At 33.0% G+C, this 23,398-nt stretch overlaps 1 protein-coding gene across 3 annotated transcripts in view; it reads right to left on the bottom strand.

Moving 5' to 3' along the window:
* Positions 1-23,398, bottom strand: part of ASCC3 (activating signal cointegrator 1 complex subunit 3) — a 301,506-nt gene that overhangs the window by 155,316 nt on the left and 122,792 nt on the right. For all 3 annotated transcript variants that reach the window (XM_032476218.1, XM_032476216.1, XM_032476217.1), the window contains exons 11-13: positions 17,335-17,499; positions 8,561-8,737; positions 5,796-5,867 (exon numbers count right to left, since the gene is read on the bottom strand). In XM_032476218.1, the coding sequence (XP_032332109.1) occupies positions 5,796-5,867; positions 8,561-8,737; positions 17,335-17,499 (414 nt within the window). The remainder of the gene's footprint in view (positions 1-5,795; positions 5,868-8,560; positions 8,738-17,334; positions 17,500-23,398) is intronic.

Raw genomic sequence — 23,398 nt, 5'->3', positions numbered from 1 at the left:
ATGCTATTGGGCAGCTCTTTGCTAACCTTCTAATAAAAGGAGAGAACTACACCTTAGTGGAGGTATTTCCTCAAAGAGATAAAAAAGAGAAAACTAATCCAGTGAGGGGTTATAAGCCCCTGAAAACAAACTCCCACATGGGCCTCAATAATCAAAGACCAGTGGGAAGTAGCAATTCTCATGTGATGGATTAAATCAAAGATTGCTAGCCTTGTTGAAACAGGTATCTACCTCAGCTTCCAAAATCAAAATGTGTAATAGTCCTCCTTTCCAAGTATCCACACTGCAATTTTAGTTCTGGACATGTTACAAAGGCAATCAGCAGAAGCTGCCACTTAGCAAGCTAACTGAACTTACAGGCCAAACAGTACTTGGCAGAGCAACTTGCAAATAGAAGACTTAAACAGACAGAACGATTCCTTCGAAAAGACTGAAACAGAAAAAGATTTTAGTTTTGGGCAACTTTCCCAAAGTTACATACATAACACAGATAATTTTAAGAAATGAAAGAGATAGAGGTTTGTTTTCAAATTATGTTGTAAAATAGCTTTTTACTTGAGATAATTATATTAATGTAAAGGACGAAAATGCTGCCTTAACAACCCACTACTTACAATCTGAAGGTGCTGGCCTGGGCATTTGTAATACTAGTGATGCTAGAGGCAAATATCAACTGATGGGCTGTAGTCCTGATACATTTCATACTTCCCATCCCTCCCAACTCACTAAGGATGTTAAATTTTTGAAGATGAGCAATTCATCACAAAGAAACTACCACAGAGCTCCCATGTACCTGACACTCTACTAGGAACCTAACCAACAACATTTCCTTATAACCCAATCTTACTTAGTAGAACCCGTTCAAATGGAACACAAAACCTAAGGAAACAGCATTGAATAGAACACCCTGATTAAATTTTTTAAATATGATATCTTCAATCTAAGTTTTTATTTACATGTTATTGCTTCTATTTATGGTTCTGTCGTATTCTCAGATAGAGAAAATAAAGAAACCACAGGAATACTTAAGAAAAAAAGGTAAGAAATTAAGGGAATAGAATGCATTTTAAAAAATGGAAGGACATACACTAACAGAAACCATCTCTGAGTGGTAGAACTCACAAGTGATTTTTTCCCCTTCATTTTTGCTTTTTGGTGTTCCCAAGTGTTACATTTGTTTAAACTCTTATTATCCAGTCTCTTTTATATTAATCATATTTATATTAAACAGTTTAATGATATAGAGGCCAAAAACCACAGGTTCACATATGAAGAAAAAACATAGGGAAGAACAGGTCTTTCTAATCAAAAGTAAGTGCACACTTAAAGGAAAGCATGAATAATATATTATGTAAAGCATGAGTTTCTATAATCATGATTTAGAGGTAATTGTTGCTACTTAAGAAAAAATTTCACTGGTAAGACACCAAACTGTTTTATATGCCTTAAAATTGTAAAACAAATTCAAAGTGGCAAACATAGATCAGATCATAACTTTACATCAAACTACATTAATAAAACTATTCAGAAGAACATGGTATATGTTTATAAAACCCTTTGTAGGTCTGCTATGACAAAGAAATGTTATAATGCATTTGGAATGCAGTACAGGATCATGTGGCAAGACCACAAAATGTGGCCGTTTGTGCCATAATCCTATTTTAGGGAATTTATCCTAAGTAAACATTTTCAACAGAAAAAATAATAGGCAGAAAGATGATCACTACGTCAACACTATCTTTAATAACAGAAAGTTGCAAACATTTAAAGCATTCAATAATGAGAGGAACAGCCAACGTCAGCTTAATGGCAAAGGGGCAATGTAAAGCCCTGAAGATGCTGTGGGCTTCATCAACACAGATGTGTATTTCAATCCTGGTGCGAACCTTTACTAGTTGTGTGACCTTAGGAGGCTGCTTAACATGTCTTAGGTTCATTTTCTTTTTTAACAAAAGAAGATAATGCTTAGGTCAGAGGATGGTGAAGATTAGAAGTCCGAAGTGACTTACATGGCATCTGAAACTTAGAACCTGACTAAAAATTCTCTTTTCTCTTTTATAGACATTAAAATTGTGAAGACCATGTAGAAACAATAAAAAACATTTAGTATTCATTAAGGAAAACAGTGACTATAAATCTGCATATACAGTGTAATTATAATTTAGCAATGGACTGTAACTAATAATTAAAATTAAGTTTATGTTAGAATACTAATTTAGATCTTCTAGAATTATTTATTTTATCAAAAATTCAAAAATAAACAAGTGCTGAAAATAGGAAAAAAGCTTGAATGAGCAAATTAAAAGCTACATGTGCAAATGGATAAAAAAAGGACTAGTGGAATATGTATAAAATTACAGTAACAATGTTAAAAATAGTAACATAACTGGAATTATGAAAATTTTCCTTAATATTGCTATTTTATTTTCACAGTTAAAAAAGTAAAGAGATATGTAGGTATTTCTAGAGAACTGAAGAAAAGTATTATGGAAAACAAACATCATTACTAATCATTGAAACAGAAACTGGGAGACCTGCAGCCTAAACCTTACTTATCAGGGTACAGAGCCTGAAGACGACTGTGGTTATCCTGCTCTAATTCTTGTTTGGAAAGTGGGACATAAGCACAGATCTGGACTGATGCCAAAGAGTTTCAGTGGGCCCTTAAACTGTAACCACACTTACACAATCACCCAGAGTGCATTTTTAGCCAGGAAAAAGTGCAGAGGAAGGAGACAGCTTGATGGTCATGCATTCTTAAAAGGCTGGCAATGGTAGATGCCATGACATGCACACAAAAGGTGGGGAGGTAACGCTCGTGTACAACTTCTGCCTCAGCTTTGTAGGCTCTCCATTGCCGTGTTCTTCCTGCCTTAAAGCAGTAAGCCCTGATGACCTGAAGTCTCCCCTGGGGTTTCCCAACCTAGTCTGTCCTTTCTAAACAGGAACCTGTGCTGCGAACCTAGCTCTGCATCCCAGTTTTATCCTGTCTGAATTTACTACCACAAGTGCCTGCCCTATGGCAGTTTCCATTTTGAAAAGTAATGTGGTGAATGGATTCACACTAAGAATGAAAAGACTGGCAATAAGATCTAATCTCTACTGACAAAACACTCGTAGCCAGCATTTGAACTTTATAAATCATGATTTCTAGAGGGACAAGTTAACCCTTGTAACAGTGAGAGAACTCTGCCAGAAAAAGAAGGGAATATAATCTTCCTAGGATCTTTTAAATTACATTTACTTGGACTTCCACCTACCTACAATAGAAGATACAACTGCTACTTTTCCTAATATTTAGGGATACGGCTGTATTCTATTTTTTAAATAAGTATTTTATAATGTAAGACTATATGGAAGAAAGACTGAAGTAGTTTAATAAATGTTGACCCTACAATTACACTCCTTGGTGTTTACCCAAAGGAGCTGAAAACTTGTGTCCGCATAAAAGCTGTACACAACTGCTATGTGGTACATTCAGACGGTGAATACTACTCAGTCATTAGAAAGAATAAGCGATCAAGCTATGAAAGGACAGGGAGGTACCTCAAATACATATTGTGAAAGTAAGCAATCTGAAAAGGCTATATGCTGTATGATTCCCACTATAAGACAATCTGGAATAAGCAAAACTATAGAGATAGTGAAAAGATCAGTGGTAACCAGTGGTTAAGGGGAAGAAAGGATGAACAGGTTGAGCACAGAGGAATTTCAGGGCAGTGAAATTTTTCCACAAGACACTATAACAGTGGATACATGTCATTACACATCTGTTCAAACCCATAGAATGTACAACACTAAGAGTGAACTCCAATGTAAACTATAGACTCTAGGTAATATTGACATGTCAACACAGGGTCATAGATGGAAACAAATGTATCACACTGATGCAGGATGTTGATGGTGGAGGAAGCTCTGCATGTGTGGGGACAGAGGGTGTCTACAAACTCTTGAAACTTTCTGCTCAATTTTACTGTGAACCCAAAACTGCTCTAAAAAATAAAGTCTATTTTTTTAAAAGTAATGGAGAAAACATTGAAATATTTACTGAATATTTCCAATATAGCATATACAAATAGATTTTATAGATTCCAGAGCTAAATTCCTTAGCTAATAATATAGTTTATATCTTCTGTAATATAAAAGTTGGAAAAAATGCCCATGGTGGTAGGTAATATCTACCTAGTTACACTGAATTTATCCTGTTCTTTCACAAAGAAGGTACAAACATTGGTTATGCAGCATATTGCATTAAGATTTCCTATCAAATGCTGCCAAAAGTTTCTCAAGATAGCATTTTAGGATGATCACTTACTTCAAACAAATCTCATAAGGAAACCTAGACCAAAGGTTGTCAAACTATAGCCTCCAAGTCGAATACATCTGCTGCCTGCTCTTGCAAATAAATTTTAATAAGACCATAGCCATGCCTGGTTGTTCAGATATTATCCATGGCTGCTTTCATGCTACAACAGCACAGTTGAGTAGCTGCAAAAGAGAACATAAGGCCCACAAAGTCTAAAATATTTACTATCTTGACCCTTTACAGAAAAGTTTTCTGGCTCCTAACCAAGAACAAATAGGTGGTATGAGGTAATATTTAGATTTTAAAAAGAATATTGGGCTTTTACATTTCTTTATTTGTACATGATAAATAATGCAAACCACAAAGCAGTTTTCTAATGAGGGTCAAAGAGGGATACAAAATAAATCCAAATAAAGTGATGTAAGACAATGGTTAGCCAAGATGCTACACTCATATGGCCTGGATTTGCCAGTGCACTAAGAAAATAAGGATAATAGTGCCTACTTCAGGGGCTGCTGAGAAATTCAATGACATAATAAATATAATTTTAGCAGCTTCAGATATTTACTGATCACTAAGAAAGGTAAGTCACTAATATTTTCATACAATTTAATCATGATTTCTTTTCCTTAAAAGTTATTCTTAAAACTAAAGACATTTTCTCTAGGTTAGAATTCTAAAACTATGACTTAAAGGAGGGCAAAATGCATCAAGAATGCTAAGTGGGCAGTGTTCTATGCTTTCAATTCTAATTCATCTTTGATTTGTTTTGTATATTGGGGCTCCAAACAAGATATAGTTTGAAAAAAAAAGATTTCATTGATCTTAAAATAAATTTAAAAACCAAAGTACCAGAAAATATTTCATTTTACATGTCAGAGAAGGCTAACAACATAGGAAAAAAAACCTCATTATAAAATAAAGTGATCAAAGAACCAAATACAATTGGGCAATAGTTAACTTTTATGTGAGTAATTATTATCATTCTACTTTTTATTAACAATCCTGATTGAAACATTTTGAACTCTGGAATTTAAAAGGGCTTAATTTCCAAACAACATGAAACTTTATTATACACATTTTAATTGCTACTATTTCAATTAAAAAAAACCAGTAAGAATAAAATAACATTCAAATTATTTACATTCTGTAAAAAAAAATTAAGTAAAAATTTTGAGATATGAGATAAGGTTGGTGCTTTCAAAACAACAAAACAAAGCAAAAAAAACCTGAAACGTAAAGGATGAAATCCTTCTCTCATCTATTTAATAAAAATGGCAAAGAAACAGCATGATCTATCAGTATTGGAATGATAAAATATTATCTATGAATATTTCATGCTTTATATGGCTACCCATTGGGCAAAAAATTACTAAAATAGAAATCCCATGAGTCATTATCTCAGAATTTAAGAAAATTTTTAAAAGCATAAAAATCAATAACTTTAATTACTAAGCATTCTCTAAAAATAAGATAAAATAAAGTATACCTGGTGTCCAGCCTTCACTTGCTTCAGAACACTTTCATAACATACTTCATCCATATTATTCAACTGTTGTACCTTAAGGTTTTTAAAAATGAAAAATATCAAATGAAGCAATTATAAACTTCTTAACAACAAACAAAACTTTATCAATTACGATGCATCTCCTTTTACTTTCAGACTAGCTAGAATGCAGAAACAACAAATGCAATATAAATATCTAAAATATAACAACCCAATAAGAAATAAACACAATGTAATTTAAAAATACAAATAAAATACCTCATGCAATACTTTCAGAGTATTAACTTTATAAGAGTGCCAAGTTTTTTAAAGACAGTGATTTTAAGAATAAAATACTAGTTACAGATATGTTAAAAATAACTTTAAAGTTCTCTTCACCACTTTCTCCCAAGAAGCTCATTCTTCAGGCTGCTTTTCCTCTATTTTGTTCTATAAAACTATAGAGATTTCCTGTGTGATTCTCAAAATCACCAAAATACTACCAGTAGAATGCCATGGCATATGAAGTTCTAATCTAAGGAAACACACTATTTCTTCAATGTATATGAAAAAGGGTAGGTAGATATTTTTCTACAGAAACATTTTTTAGATTAATTGGAAATTTAATATCAAATTCATGAATTTAAAAAAGGTCTCATTTTCCCTATTAATGATAAGACAGCTTTCAACCAAAAAGTCAAGTTGGTTACCTCAAAGGAGGAGGCATGTGACCCTGACTGTATCTCTCTAACATTTATTAAGAATGAAAAAGAATATGAAAATGAATACATATATGTGTTACTGAAACATGCTGTACACCAGAAATTGACACACTGTAACTGACTATACTTCAATTAAATAAAAAAAAGAGTTTGGAGGGGATAAAAATATTATGTGTCTGAAATGACTATAATTTAGATTATTTATTTCAATAAAGTAAATATTTTTAACATTCTGGAACTCTTATGACTTATAGTGATTATGTAGGATGAGATAATCACTAGATAATTTACTCCCCATTAATGATTAAAAAAAACAACTCCTCTAAACAAAGCCCTTAATTTTTTTCTGTGAATTTTGGATTGAGTTCTGGCCAAAGCCATTATTTCAAATTAGACACATCAGGGACACCATTTTCCCATATTCTTCTACAACTGAATCACATCATGAGCTTCCAAATGAAACTCTCAGAAACCTGCAAGGATCTCTTATTATAAGAAATGACAATTTAACAATGGTTAGAAAATATTAAACAACACCCTGAGAAAATACATAATGGTTACCAACTGTATGTGTCAGCTGAGTATAAAAATAATATATTCTAATAAGACAAAAATCCACATATATAACTAATATATAATTTACTATTTATACTATGTAAGACTTGTAAGTTTTTAAAAATTTTGCCAAATTTCTAAACTTTCAAAATAATTATGACAGTTCAACATCTCATACTATCCCCTTTATGATTATAATGTTAACACACTGCGGTGAAAAATACTTTGAATTTAATTAGCTTTAAGTGATTTACCAATTTCTATGATGAAATTGAAAGAAAATAAGTTTTTAAGTTGGCTGACAAGCATCTGAAAACATTTTCTTCTCTATCTTTCTGTGATAACCATCTCCTATCAATTTAAATTATAAGTTGAAAAAGTAATTTAATACTATAAACAGCTCTACAACTGTCCTAATGATATAGTAAAATAAATAATCAAATATATTTGATTTGATGACATAGTAAGATATGATTAAAAAAACAAGTAGCAAGTAATACTGATAAGCACTAAAAACAATGAAGATACAAGACACATATCAACTATTATCATATCATGAGCTATCCTTTTTGTGTATACATTTGAAATGGCTCCCCATGATTCTAAAGATATCTTACTTTAATGCCATGCAGATGGCGCATATTAACTGTAGGTAAAAATGGCCCTATTTTACTAATAAAATCACTTTTAGACATAATGTAATATAATATATTTAAGACCAAGGTTGACCTGGTCTAACACATGATACTACCTTGTTTTCTTTTATTAAAAGGTCATATGGCCTGTGAATCTTCTCCTAAAGCTATTTTTTTTTCCACAGGGGGGAAAAGTGTCAGTAAACAGAATGATAAATGTATGAATTTTAAGCAAAGTAAAGTATTCCTTCATGGTATTATAAAGGCTTGTAATAAGCACCATAATAGTGCAAATGGTACATGGTAACACCATTTAAGGTATTAGATTAACAAACTTTTTAAAACACTGCAAAGAATTTTAGAAATGCTGCCTATGTATGTAATTAATATGACAATTATAAAACATTATAAGTTAAATAGGGTACCTCCCTTAATAGCTCCTATCATGAAATTATTTTTCAATTGTATGTAAGGCATTATTTATTTTAGATGAATAATATATCAAAATATATATATTATTGATTTAATGAAAGCTTTTTATTATTTCACACTGACTCTCAACTATATGAAAATAACTTTTTGAAACACATTCTTATATAAGCCTGTATTCTCAGATGAGAATACAAAATATACACTGATTACCGCAATGCAAACTATTTCAAGCAACTTCTTAGAACAGGAGATACTCTACTACATATAGTAGAGGAAGTGTGCTTGACTTTTTTCCTAGGTTGTCATATTTGTAACATGATCCAAATGGTCTTCTGGAGTTTCTAATCTCAAACAAGGGTTAACCAATACATGAACAGAAATATTTCTAGAAGAGAAAAGTATAATTTTTAAGATGAATATTTACCTTATTTGCACTTTTAACCCCCAGAAATGTCTGTCCAAGAGGAACAGGTCGAAAACGGCCATCAAAGTAGAAAAGTCCAATGCAGGGATTGACGTGTAAAAACGTAGCAACATCGAGGTAGTTGGGTAAGGTTGCAGAGAGCCCAAGAATTCTTATCATACTCTGTGTGGATTCAACCTATAGGGGTTATTTTAATTAATATATGAGATAGATTTAACCCATCTTGATTTTTAGTAAGTTTAAAATAAATTTTAGTAAGTATAAAGTATGAAATATTCACAATAAGATCACTGAAGAAGTAGAGAATAACAACACATATTCTAAAAGACAGATAATATTAAAGAAAACTGGCATAAACCTGGCATGTGGGATAATATAAAATGATTAAAAATGTAATTTTAGATTCCTAAACTAAAAAATCCTATTAGTTAAATAGTTTCATTTTGTTGTTTTCCCCCTAAAAATGTAACAAGGTGAGTGATGTGTGTTAGGTGTTAGTGTAAGTTTTACCAATTTATAATTTCATATGTTAAAAATATATGTTCTTTATTCTGAAATTCAAGAATTTCAAATTCATTTTAAACACAAAAGTTTGAAATAATTAAGTTAGATACTTTTAGTGTTTCACAAATTTAAATTTAAAATGATATAGTGTATAAGGGAGAGTTTGTGTGGAACAATAACCAAAACTTGAGGGAAAAAAAATCACAAACTACTCAAAGAATATCTTAAGCTGCATTATTAGTGTTCATTGATGTAGTGGAAAGTTCTAATTTTGTTGCTGAACACTGCTGATAACATTGATTAATTTGTTCACCAATCATTAATTTAGGTCTTAATGATGGGCTCGGTGCCTGGAGAGCAGGGGCTTAGAGTCTGTATGTAAAAATCACAAAAAACACTGATGGGTCCTATTAATAGAAGCACCGTCTAAAAACTGTGAGAACAATGGAGGGAGATCACTAATGAAACTTGGGTAAGTCAGGGAAGGCATGCAGTGATGGCTGTTGGTGTTCTGAGAGAACAGCAGCTGGGCAGGTGGCCAGGAAGAGTGATGTGTAGGGTACTGACTTGGCAACACTGGTGGAATGAGCCAGAGGAAGGTGACAGCAGACATGGCTAGAAATGTAGAAATGATGAGAGCGCTCGCTTGCCAAAGAGCTTACCCATTTTACTGTTGCTGAGTACACAGTAGTACTCCATTCCCTCTCTTATATTTTCATGATGAAAGTTTATAGTATTCTTACCTTTTTACATTTCTACACATTTTGTGAAAGTTCTTTATCCTTTCTAATTCTGTTTTTCCATGGGTTCTCTACTTACTTGTGATTAGATTTGTTAGACGTTTCTTCATCTTAGTTTTCTTTTTAAACTAGCTCTTAAAAGTATTTTTATAGAAGGATTCTAACTACTAAAGCTAAGTCTACTGTTTTCCCATTTTATATTTGTTTCCAGCTTTATAATTTTTCTATTTTTTTATTATTCAAGTTCTCTAGATTAACAATATAGGAAGGTAGCATTTGCCAAAAGAAAGTATTACTTTAATCACATACAAACGTCCATTTTAAATGAGGATATGAAATGCTGCTAAGAGGAATAACGTATGTGTGATCACTGTAACACAGTCCAGGACCATTCACATCTAATCCCTAGGGGTTCTGCAGAAGTATGAGGGGCATTTTGCAGCTCAGGGTCCCTATGATATGTCTTCTCTGTATCTTCAAATCCCATCTGCTTTCATATTTTTATATACTAGGTTTCCATGTAAAAGTCTGATTTAAAAAAGAATTTCTTACCTGAGAAAAAGTTTGCAAACCTTTGAAGTGATTTTTTAAAGTACACAGGACTTGGGATGAGTTTGACAAGTTTATTAACCTAAGACTAAACTCCCTTATGAGAGAATGCATATAAAAAATTTTCAGTCTTTAACAAAAGGCTATACAATATTATTATTTTTTTAAAGTCTAGGAATGCTTAAGTCATTCTCACCTTCTTGCTATCATAAGTAAAATAAAGGGATTCACAGGACACATTTACCTGGGTAAGTAGTTTAATTATTTCTTTACTTTTTAGGTACCTCTTATTTACATTCAATTTTAGTAAAAACTTGCTTGCATCATGCTGGTACCTTCAACTTATTATACCTAAGTGAGCAGTTCCCATTGCTGGATTTCTCCTTGGATATTTTGATACAGTGCACACATGGGTCAGGGCCTAACTGAGTGTACTCCCTGACACAAACATTGCCATGTTGCCTACAGGCACTGAAAGAAAATGTGGCCCCGGGCCTTTAAAACTCATTCTGTAAGCAGGACAAAAATGAATCCACTTACTCATCATGATAGGTTATACTTCGGTTTATCTGAGGACTAAATAATATACTACCTATGAGATATACATATGGCTCCTCAGAAAGATGATTCTTAACACTACAAACTGTAAATCAATCTTTGTTTCAAACAAAGGTATTTGTATGGATCTAAAAACCAACCAACTCCCCCTCCCCACAAAAAATCCAACTAGATTATCATGTACTAAATCAGTATTTGTCCAAAAGAATGAAAAACATCTGTCCAGTAGAGTTACAGACTAATTAAAGAAACCAATCCTCTTGCTTTATAAAACTTACAATTCAGTGGATTCCATAAAAGATTATATAAATTAGCTAAATTTATAGAGTAAAAATTTTAAAATTAAGAAAATAGTTAAGAAAATTTAAAAATTAAGAATATAAATAAATAAGTGAATTTTCAAAATAGACTTTTGCATTCAATAGAAAAAGCTTTACCTTTAAGTGATATTATCTAGAAAACAATTCAATAAGCCTCTGAAACCATATTTTGTTAACTTACTGTTCATTCATTGACTCTTAGTGAGTATTCTATAAACCGGCTTTCACAATGCAAGGAAAGAAAAAGGGGACCAAAGTGTTCTGACTGGATATCCATTATATTCAATAGTGAATTACACTCATTATGACCAGAAAGGATTCAAGGAGAAAAAAACAAACAAACAGAAGAGGGAGGAAACCGAAAAAAATGTATTCTTTCTTACAAAGGAGCAAGGATAGCATTTCAAGTGAGGTCACAGAAGATTTTGTCAATCATTCCATTAGTCAGTCAACAGACATTAACTGTGTACCTAAATGCACTTTGGGGGCACCATGAAATAGCAGTAAATAAACCAGTGTCTTTACATTCAAAGAGCTGACATTTTAGTGGAGGAGAGACAACCTAATCTCATAAACAAATACATTGGGTAATTTCAGGCATCAGTATCAATAAGTGCCATGAGTGAAATAAAATAAGGTCATAGCTTACAGGGTAATGTGGGAGGGGCTCCACTTTAGGTTGGGATAGTGAGGAAAAGCCTCTGTAGATCAGGGCTTCAAAGCCTTCAAAGAGAAGAAAAAGCAAGTGCAAAGACTGGAACAAGCTGAACAGAAAGAAGATGAATGAGACAGGAAAGTGGACAGAGAAGAGTTTAGTGGTAAATTTGAGGGTCCTATCACGTAAGACTTGTAGGCTGTAAGTCACAGGCTTGATTCAGTAGATACAGAATAGAACTCTGTACCCACAATAATTAGGAATTTACATTAAATAGCTACAAGAACTTTGTGAAAATTAAATGTATTATTAGGTCACCAAAATGAAGCTCAATAAATTCCACAAACTAAGATAGGTCACATTCTTTGATTATATGTAATATATGTAGAAAGATCAAACCAAGGGATGGTTAAAAACTTCTATGTACTTTGTAAATAAAATAAATCATTAAGATTTCATGATACTATTGTCAATAACTTCAAAGCAGTTTTCTGAGGAAGCTGTTGATAACTTTGCTTAGTCTAGAAGACTCAAAGGATACAAGCAAAGTAGTCCAATGTGAGTTATATAAATACTTCCACGATCCATTAACACTGGCTTAGGACTAACCTTAGGCAACGGGGATAGAGTATTGAATAAGACACAGGCATACACATAAAAGAGAATATTTGCAGTAGTACTAAGAGGGATGATCAAAAAATGACAGAAATACATGAAAATAAAGTACAAATACACATACATTTTACCATGAATTTGCTTTCACTATAGAAATCTTATGGACATTGGCAAAACCCCAAATCAAACCCAACCTAAACCAAGGAAACCTAAATAAGGGGAAATGACCCTACTTATTATTTAAGAAATCTCCTTTACATTTTATGATTAGAATCCTTTACGGTAATTAAATCATCATTTTAATTACACAACAGTCCTATTTACTACTGGTGGTGATTTGAAAGGAAATAAAAGTGATTTTTAGTTTTAAAATAATTATTTAACACAAAAGTTTCTGAGTATATTTTTAAGGTCTTCTGATGTAAAATGTATGAGACCTTGCAAACACTAGAGGTATTTTTTTCTGCTAAAACTCCATTTTAAAACAACTATATTTTTTAATCTTAAAAAATAATTTTATCATTCTCAATATAGAGAAGCCTGTATGAGAAATATATTCTTTTAAATAGGAATAATTTGGAACCTTATGTCCTAAACCAAGTCTCGAAGCTCTATACAGTCACCTGAAAATTATTAATAGCTGAAAACTATAAAAAATAATATTTTATAGCTTCTTCTTTACCATTAACCCAGAAGCTAGGTAGTAAATTATTACAGCATTTTCCCCTCACATAAAACCTCAGTTCAGACAAAGTCCTACTCACTGAAGGTAAATTTAGTTAAGACAACTAATGTTAGTTCAATGTTGTTAAATACAACAGATTTGGGCTTTCTTACACTTTTCTCTTTTCCAAATCTCTCTCAGTCATGCCAAGTGTGTTTTGAATTTGGTCTCTAATACCACTGTGCAATTTCAGAGCCTGAACAGAATCTATGCTGCATCACCGTATCTCCTATGGTGCTTCTAAGTTAGTTACAAATGTTCAAGAGCCGTGTGAAGCACTGCCATCTACTGGGAATGTCTGGTAATCACAAGGAACAAATAAAACATTTTATTAAAATGTTTAGGAGCACTACACTAATACAGTGGAAACATGAGAAGAATCATATAAATCACTCTGTCAAGGAGAATAAAATCTAGTGAGGAACACAGATGAAGACAGAATTAACCATAGCAAATTGTGATATTATAAGGAAGACTATGGTAAGTGCTAGAAATGTGCAAAGAAAGGGAGTAGAGAGGGAACACAGAAAAGGTGTAATTCATTCTGAGTGGTGAACTAGGAAACACTTCACAGAAGAAGTTACATTTGGCAGATTCAAAAGAACAGTGGATTCAACAGATGGATGTGTGGAGTGATAATATATAATTTTGCACTAGTAACTCTTAATCTCAACTAACAATACTATGACTTAAGTAAGATCAGTTTCATCTGGGAAAAAAAGGGGGAAGGAACAAATGGTTTTGTGTGGTTGGAACCTACGGTAGGTAAGGAATATAATGGAAAAGTTAAAATCAGACAAACAGATCAGGCTTCAATAGCCTTTAATGTCCAGCTAAAGAATTTAAACATTTTTCTTAAGATAACAAACAGCAAGTCATCAAAGGCTGATGAGCACAGTAGTGATAAACTATACAATTCGAATTTGATTATATTATGAAGATGCCAATATGTAGGATGAATTAATGTTATATATTTATTTTTATATATCCATATTATACCTAAATATTACATATCCATATATCTTATATTAATATATATTTATAATTAAATCACATGTAACAAAGCTATAATATATAATTTTACATATTTTACTTCATAGAGTTTATAAATTATATATAGAAAGTTATCATACATTTATAATTTATAAAATATTTATAAATTTACAATTGCTTCAAAATATATGTAATAATAATAATAATGTGTATCTGTGTATGTATGTACAGAAAGCACCAGCAGCAGGCCTGCAATCCATTTTCTCCCTCAACTGGGAATGCTCAGGAAGAAAGATGTCCTGGTCAAATCCTCTCGTAAACATGCTAATGACAGACCTCCTGGCAAATGTACTAAATGGTATTTACTTGACCTCTAATGTTCTACAGTTGCAGAAAAGCCTTATCTTTGTAGTGCTTTTAGCTGATGGACACGGTCTCTCTAGGTGGCTCAATGCAAACAGACCAGAACATATGGACTCCTGGGGCCTGGCTCCCTCAAAAAACATCACTAAGCTCTCTATGTATCAAGGTATCAAACAGAAACATCTCACAATCAAAATCTGTTTCGTGCAAATGATGCCCTTCATGCTTTTTCGAGACCTCACCAGTAAAATCTGGGCCAGAGCAGATTCACTGGGGCAAGAAAAGAGAGGAGTGAAGGCAGTTTCCAACTTCTCTGTGCTTCACCTTTGTCTCACAACTACCTGTATCCTTGAAATTATTCCTAAGTTGTGCATTAGCTAAAATCTCTGATTTCTGGGTGTCTACTTTGAGTATTTCAACCCTTTGTGTTTTATGTATGTATCTGCGTGTTTGCACATATTTTTAATTCATACGGTAAAAGTGAACATGTCCTAAAGAGCCTTCTAATTCCATCCCTACTGGAGGATATGAAAAGTGAAAATCACTTTCACAACTTATTGCATGTCCTTCCTAATACACGTACCCTACTGTACTCCAGCCTAAACTCTAAATGTAGGCAAGAACTTTGCTAACTATATCCACAGCACGTAGAACCACGTAGCTGGCACACTGCAGGTGGTTAATAAATATTCACTAAATGAACAAGTGAGCATATAAACATACTACATGTTTTTTCCTTTACACAAATGGGATTGAAAAGCTTGCCTTTTTAATGAAGAACATAACATAGATATCTTTTAAGCCCAGTTCATATAAGTCTACCTCATTCTTTTTAAAGACTGCAAAGTAGCATTTTATTTTATGAATGTAATATAATTTATTAAATCATTTCTTCTTTTGTTGGACATTTCAGTTGTTTCCGACATATTTTGCATTAACAAGAAAGCCTCAGTGAATATTGGTGTAAATGTATCCATGTTCGTGCTATTATTTCCACAGGTTAGATTTCTAGAAGTAAAAACACAGTTTACTGAGTGTTTTCAAATTACATTCTTTTCCATTTTTGCCAATCTAATGGAATAGAAATGTGTCATATTGATTTGGATTCGTTTTAAGTATCCTTTTTATGAATCTCAATATTTTTATTTCTGCTGTAAAGTGCTTTTTCCAAATTAAAAAAAAACATATTTCATATTCATTTATAATAACCTTTTAGTTATAAAGGACATTTAAGCTTTATTTTACGGGCTACGAATAATTTCTGTTATTCTGTCTTACATTTTAACTTTTTGGAGGTGTCTTTACCGGTCAGAAGTTTTTAATATTTACATATCCAAATGTGTGAAATATTTCCTTTATAACCCTTGGAGTTTCGCATTTTACTTAGAGCTTCTCCACCCCAAGGTTATTTTTTAAACAGTCCATTATAGCACTGAGTTTTGTTTGGTATAGTTAAATCATTAATTCATGTAGAATTTTATGGTGGATTTATCAGATGAAAACACATTATTTTAAAACATTTTAAAATGTAATATAACTTCCTAAAGTTTTATACCCCCTTTTTTATATTAAATTCCCATACCATTTCTGGATCAGACATGCAGGATCTAACTAGTTACTGGGGGAGTGTTAAGAAAGAAGGAAAACTTGAGTGTGACTCCTACACACTCAGTCTGGGCTTGAGAACCAGGTGGACTGCAATGCCGTATATGAACATACAAGGAAGATGATAGAGTTTCTGACACACTTAGCAAGAGTTATCTATGGGATATCAAGGCAGAAACATACAACTGTGTATGGATATGACTAAAGTCAGTGGGGAGATGTGGACAATATGCAGAGATTTAGGTGACACAGGCATAGGGTGTTGTTTTCCCAGGGTAAATATTTAGAATGAAAAAAGAAGGCAGCAAGTGACAGAGTCCTGTGTTGGAGGAGGTCACATAGAGGATGTGATGGCCAGTTAATCCATGAGCTGGACTTTGGCAATCAGAGGATTCTACCCCCTTTCCAGTCCCTGGAATATGCATTCTGCTTGCCCTCCCCGAGCTCGGAGCTTTCTCCAAGGACGCAAGCTTGAGAGCAATGTGGTGTTGAGACCATCTGGACGGTATATGTGACTGAACAAATTTCGGTTTGGATAATTTATGAATAACCACAAAGGTCCAAAACTAGAGACAACATGTACAAGTCCCTTTTTGAAAATAACGATTAAGATTATACACATTACACCTGCAACTAACACTGTGAATCGACTACACTTCAACAAAAAATAAGAATTATTTAAAAAAAAAATCTTGGGTGACAAAACATACAAAAAATAAAAGAGATTATGCACATTAGATGATTATATTTCATTTTATCTAGTATATAAGGAAAGTAGAAATCATGTCCAGATTTTCTCCAGGGGAGTGGTGAGGCATGGAGAGAGGGGATGAAGAACTAATATTCTCCAGTCTTCTGCCATATTTTGACACTGCCTTGTTAATATTAGATTTAACTTTAAAATACAGGTTTAGAATAGAAGTTTTTCTGTATTTGTTTTGGATAACTTAAGGAGACTTCAATAAAATAAGACTTGGAAGGAAGAAAGATAAGGTACTTTCAACATAAAAATGAAATAGCTAAAGATTTCTCCACACTACAGTTATCTTTATCTTCATGAACAATACATGTTAATATTTCTTTGAATGCCACATTTAAGTTTAAAAACTTTATCCCTCAAAATAAGGTTACAAATAACATCCTCTTACCTGCCGTAAAGTACGGGCCACTATGCTTTCTAATACTGGTCCTCTATCTTCATGCAGTAAATGAACTTCATCAAGAATAAGAAGCTTTACTATTTGGGAAAGAGCTACATCCCCAACACTCTTTCTTGTCACGACATCCCATTTCTCTGGTGTGGTCACAAGCATCTATAGAAGACAAGAAAAGATAATCAAATAAAAAGGGGGAAAGGTCACACATTCAATTTCCACTGTGTCATTCAAAAAGAAATATGATTGAACACCTACATACAGATCAAATAAAAAGTGTTAAAAATATCCCAGAGTGATATCTGATTCACTGTAGACACAGCCACTTCAAGAGGATCTTTCTTTAGGCTGCTATATTAAGCAGTTAAAACTCAATGAAAGTAGGTTGTCAGTAAATTGTAGTGTGAAGTGAACAAAATACCCAAGCTTATTTAAAAATATGCCTTACAAAGGAAAAAAAATGACATTATCTTTTAAACAAGTATGTCCTGATAATGGCTTTTATCTGAAAAGGGACAAATAAATGAATGAAGCATTAAAAGGAAACCAGGAATCCACTCTAGGAATGGTCATCTGTTTATACCTTTCCAAATTTGGAGCAAACTTTACTACCGATAGAAAGTTTTTAAAAACTACCCTTTACTATCAACTAGTATACGTAGTACTTTATACCAAAAATCGACGTGTACATTACAGCCTAACTGGCACATAATAGCAACGCAAACAATGAGTCACCAGCAATCCAGGGCACTGAGTGCAGGAGGTAAACCCAGGGTATTTATGTAAAGTTCTTGGAAGAGACCATTTGACATGAAGCTGTGATTATGAATCTGTTTGCTTCTACATACTGAATTGTTTTTATCCCCTAAAAGAATACCATGGCAGAGAAAAAGATGAGTTTAATAAACTCTCTACTATTATACTAATACCTAGTAATATTATACCAGGAAATAAGCCCATTTGTGGATAATTCAAAGAACACATGAGTTAACAAGTCAGAACCAAAGCTTTTCTTAGCCAGTATATCACATTATAGAGACTGATGATAATCAGCTCTCAACTGTGCTTTGAAGAGGTTAAACGAAACAAGGGTGAGACTGTGCTTTCAACATTTTTGTTATGTTGTATCTGTTTGGAAGTCACTTATGGAAATAATAATCCTATTTCCTTAGACTGTAAATGGTATATAATTCTTAACAAACGCATAATCCAAGTCTGTCGATATAACCTGTTGCATTATTAGAGATATCACTGCTATCATTCTGAAATGAACTATATCAACCACAAAATTTAGCAGTTGTACTTCCACATAACATTAATTGGCAAATTATTAATGAAATAGATTAAGGCATTCATATCTAAGGTGTGAAATACTACAAATCCAAAGCTACCTAGTTAATTTGCTAAAGCTAAATGGCAATGTTGAGATGACATCAAACTTTACAGAGAAAAATATGGAACTGGAATTAAGTATAAACAGATGTACAATGAATTTTGAGATTTAAAATGAGTTGAAACATTCACAGTGCATTAATTAACATCTTTTATATTTCAATAAATTGAAACAGAACTTCTACTTTGAAAATGACAAATTTAAAATAACCCAAACTATATCATTATATACATACCCAGGGATCATTTTCTAACAATCCTTTCATTAAAAGTGCTAAAAAACATGCCTATGTATTTTCAAAAACAGCAATTTTCCTAAACTGTAAGTTCATGTCATATTAAAATATAAAATAAGTAAGTTTATTATTAGTAAATTTTAGGAAAGCTACAAAGTACACTATTAAATTATAACAATAAATACAAAGCTTGCCTACCTATCCCACCATGAACTTAGAATACTCTGCCATCACTTTCTTGTAATTAACTTCCAAAGATAATAATGTGGTAACAATTAAATTGTAAAATCAAAACTTTCAGATATCAGAACTGTACTATCAAAGATTTTTATCCACTTTAGCATTTTGTTTTTTATAGTTTACTTTCAGCATAGTGAGAAATGGCTTCATTTATATTATTATTTCATTAATCTAATTCCCTGAATGAAAGTGGCTAGAAAATAAAGTGTCACTTTTGCTTAATGAATTGGAACTCATGCAAGACATTTCCATCTGCTCTTGTATTAGGGCATGGGTTAACTGTCAATATTTTTACTGTCAGCTCATATTTCTCTCAATACATGTACTTATTCCCTCAGGAGTATAAAAATCATTATTCCAAACTGTTTCAATTTTAGCCTGACCACTGGGAAAATGGCAGAGTTGTGTTGCTATATACCAGCACTGAGCCAAGAATTTGCTGTATTCAATTTTAAAATGCTCATGTGTTGGACAGCAACGTTGGATCTAACACTTGCCAGAACCACTTCAGTTGGTAACTCACTTCAACATTAATATTATCTTTTTGCCTTTTAAAACATTGTGATGTAGGTGACATCACTTTATCTTGCCTTCCTTTTATTTTGGTTTTGGCTCTATTGAGTTATCACTGATATGTAACGTATGTAAATTTAAGGTGTACAATGTGATGATTTGATACGCATACATACCACAATAAGGTTAGTTAATTATCTCCATCACCTCACATAATTACCTTTTCTGTGTGTGTGTGGTGATAGTATTTAAGGTCTAGCCTCTTAACAACTTCCGTGTATGTAATACGGTAATGTTAATCATACTTGCCATGCGGTACATTAGGTCCCTGGAACACATTCATCTTCGAGCCAGAAGTTTGTATACCTTAACCAACATCTCCCCATTTCCCCCATGCCCACGTTCCTAGCAACCACCATTCTACTCTTTATTTCTTTGAGTTTGGCTTTTTATATTCCATATGTGAGAACATACAGTAATTGTCTTTCTCTATCTGACTTACTCCACTTAGCATAATGATCTCAAGGTCTATCCATGCTGTGGGAAAAGGCTGGGATTCTTTCTTATGACTGAATAATATTCCACTTTATGTATATGCCACATTTTCTTTATCCATTCATTTCTTGGTAAACCCTTAGGTTATTTACATGTCTCAGCTATTGGAATAATGCTGCAAAGGACAGGGGAGTGCAAATATCTCTTCAAGATAATGATTTCACTTCCTTCTGATATATAACCTGAAGTGGAACTGCTGGATCATATGGTAGTTCAAACTGTTTAAGAAAGCTTAAAACTGTTTCCCATAGTGGCAGTACCAATTTACACTTTTACCAAGTGCACAAGGGTTCCCTTTTCTCCCCAGTATTTGTTATCTTGTCTTTTTTTTTTATAACAAGTTATTCTAACAGGTGTAAAATAATATCTCATTATGGTTATGACTTGCATTTGCCTGATGACTAGTGATTTGAGCATCTTTTCATATACTTGGTGGCCATTTATATGTCTTTGGGAAAATATCTATTCAAGTCCCCTGTCCATTATTAACCAGATTTTTTTTTTTGGCTATTGAGTTTTATGAATTCCTTACATATTTTGGATATTAACTCCTCATCAGATAGATGGTTTGCAAGTATCTTCTCCCATTCTGCCTTTTCATTTTGCTTTCTTTTGCTGTGCATAAACTCATTTTTGCTTTTGCTGCATGTGCTTTTGGTGTCATATCTGAAAATCATTCCCAAGACCAATTCAAGGAGTTTTTTCTCTACGTTTCCTTCAGGTAGTTTTACAGTTTTAGGTCTTACATTTAAGTCTTCAATCTATTTTGAGTTATTTTGTGTCAGTTGTATGAGAGGGGCAACCATTTTCATTCTTCAGCATATAGTTATACACTTTCCTTCATATCACTTATTAAAGAGACTATCCTTTCCCAACTGAGTGTTTTGGCTCAACTGTCAAGTATTAGTTGATGGTACGTGTGGGGGTTAATTTCTGGGGTCTCTATTCTGTTCCATTGGGTCTATGTGTCTGTTTTTATGCCATTAACATATTTTTGGATTACAATAGTTTTGTAATAAAGCTTAAAATTAGGGGGTGTGATGTCTCCAGCTTTGTTCACTCTCAGGATTGCTTTGGCTGTTTGGGGTGTGATTCCATAATTTTTCTTTTTTGTAAAAAATGATAATGGAATTTTGATAGGGACTGCATTGAAACCACAGATGGCTTTGGGTAGTATGGTCATTTTCTTACTATTAACTCTTCCAGTGCATGAACATGAGCTATCTTTCCATTTATTTATATCTTCTTCAATTTCTTTCCTCTATGCCTTACGGTTTTTGGTATACAGATCATTCACTTCCGTAGCCAAATTTATTCCTAAGTATTTTATTGGTTTTGATGCTACAGTATATTGGATTGTTTTCTTCATTTCTTTTTCAGATAGTTCATTATTAGTATATAGAAATGCAACTGATTTCTGCTTGTTGAGTTTGTATTCTGCAATCTTCCTGAAGTTGCTTATTAGTTGCAAGTTTTTTTTGGCAGAATCTTTAGGGTTTCCTATATATAAAGTCACATCTTCTGCAAACAGAGACCATTTCACTGCTTTCTTCCTTCAAAAGACCTTTATTTTTCTTGCCTAATTTCTCTCACTTAGGACAATGCTGAATGGGAGTGGTGGTAAGAGTGGGCACCTTTGTTTTGTTTCCTTTTTTTAAATTTAAATTTAATTTTTTTTTTCTTTTTTACCCCTTTTCCTCTCCTGGTAACCATAAGTTTGTTTTCCATATCTGCAAGTCTGTTTCTGTTTTGTAAGTAAGGTCGTTTGTCTTTTTCGTTTTTTTAGATTCCACATATAAGTGATATCATATGGTATTTTTCTTTCTCTCTCTGGCTTACTTCACTTAGAATGACATTCTCCAGGTCCATTCATGTTGCTACAAGTGGCATTATTTTATTCTTTTTATGGCTAAGTAGTATTTCATTGTATAAATACACCACAACTTCTTTATCTAGTCATCTGTTGATGGACATTTAGGCTGTTTCCATGTCTTGGCTATTGTAATAGTGCTGCTATGAACATTGGGGTATCTTTTTGAATTAAGGTTCCCTCTGGGTATATGCCCAGAAGTGGGATTGCTAGATCATATGATAAGTCTATTTTTAGTCTTTTGAGGACTCTCCAAACTATTTTCCACAGTGACTGTACCAAACTACATTCCCACCAACAGTGTAGTAGGTCCCTTTTCTCCATACCCTCTTCAGCATTTATCACTTGTGGACTTTTCAATGATGGCCATTCAGAGTGGTGTGAGGTGATACTTCATTGCAGTTTTGATTTTCATTTCTCTGATAATTAGTGATATTGAGCATTTTTTCATCTGCCTATTGGCCATTTGTCTGTCTTCATGGGAGAATTGCTTGTTTAGGTCTCCTGCCCATTTTTTGAATTGGGCTGTTTGCTTTTTATTATTAAGTTGTATGAACTGTTTGTATATTCTGGAAATTAAGCCCTTGTTGGTCTCATATTTTGCAATTATTTTCTCCCATTCTGTAGGCTGTCTTTTGTTTTGCTTATGGTTTCCTTTGCTGTGCAAAAGCTTATAAGTTTAATTAGGTCCCATTTGTTTATTTCTGCTTTTATTCTTATTGCTTGTCAGAAGAAAACAGACCTTATATAAAGTTTAAAACAGGTGAAACTAATTCAAGGTATCAGAAGCTAAGACAGGAGATACCTCGGGGAAGGAAGAAGGGCACAGCAGATGTGAAAGGGATGAGAGGTTCTGAGGTATGGTAGTATTCCATATCTTCATCTGGGTGGTACTCATATCGATGTATTCACTTTAGGAAGATTCATCAAGCTGTTCACTTATAATTTCTGTACTATTCTGTGTATGCATTTTACTTTAGCAACAGTAATCTGTGCATATACAGGCTATTATAATTATATATAACTTATAATTAAAAACACAAGTTAAATGGCAAGAAAGCATAGCTGAACTGAACAGGTAAAAAGTGAGTAAGTTTGCCAGACAAAAAAAGACAGAATAGTATTCTTTGTACTTCTAATATACATTGATCACTATCTCTTGTGTGACTGTGTGTGTAAATTATGTCTTTCTATGTACACTGCAAGCATCTTAAGAAAGGGACCAAATACGAAATTTTTACATGGAAGTCTA

This window comes from Camelus ferus, unplaced genomic scaffold (assembly GCF_009834535.1).
Source record: "Camelus ferus isolate YT-003-E unplaced genomic scaffold, BCGSAC_Cfer_1.0 contig298, whole genome shotgun sequence".
Taxonomy (NCBI): Eukaryota; Metazoa; Chordata; class Mammalia; order Artiodactyla; family Camelidae; genus Camelus; species Camelus ferus.
The sequence above is the reverse complement of the archived record's forward strand: the minus strand, read 5'-3'. Positions and strand labels throughout refer to the sequence as shown.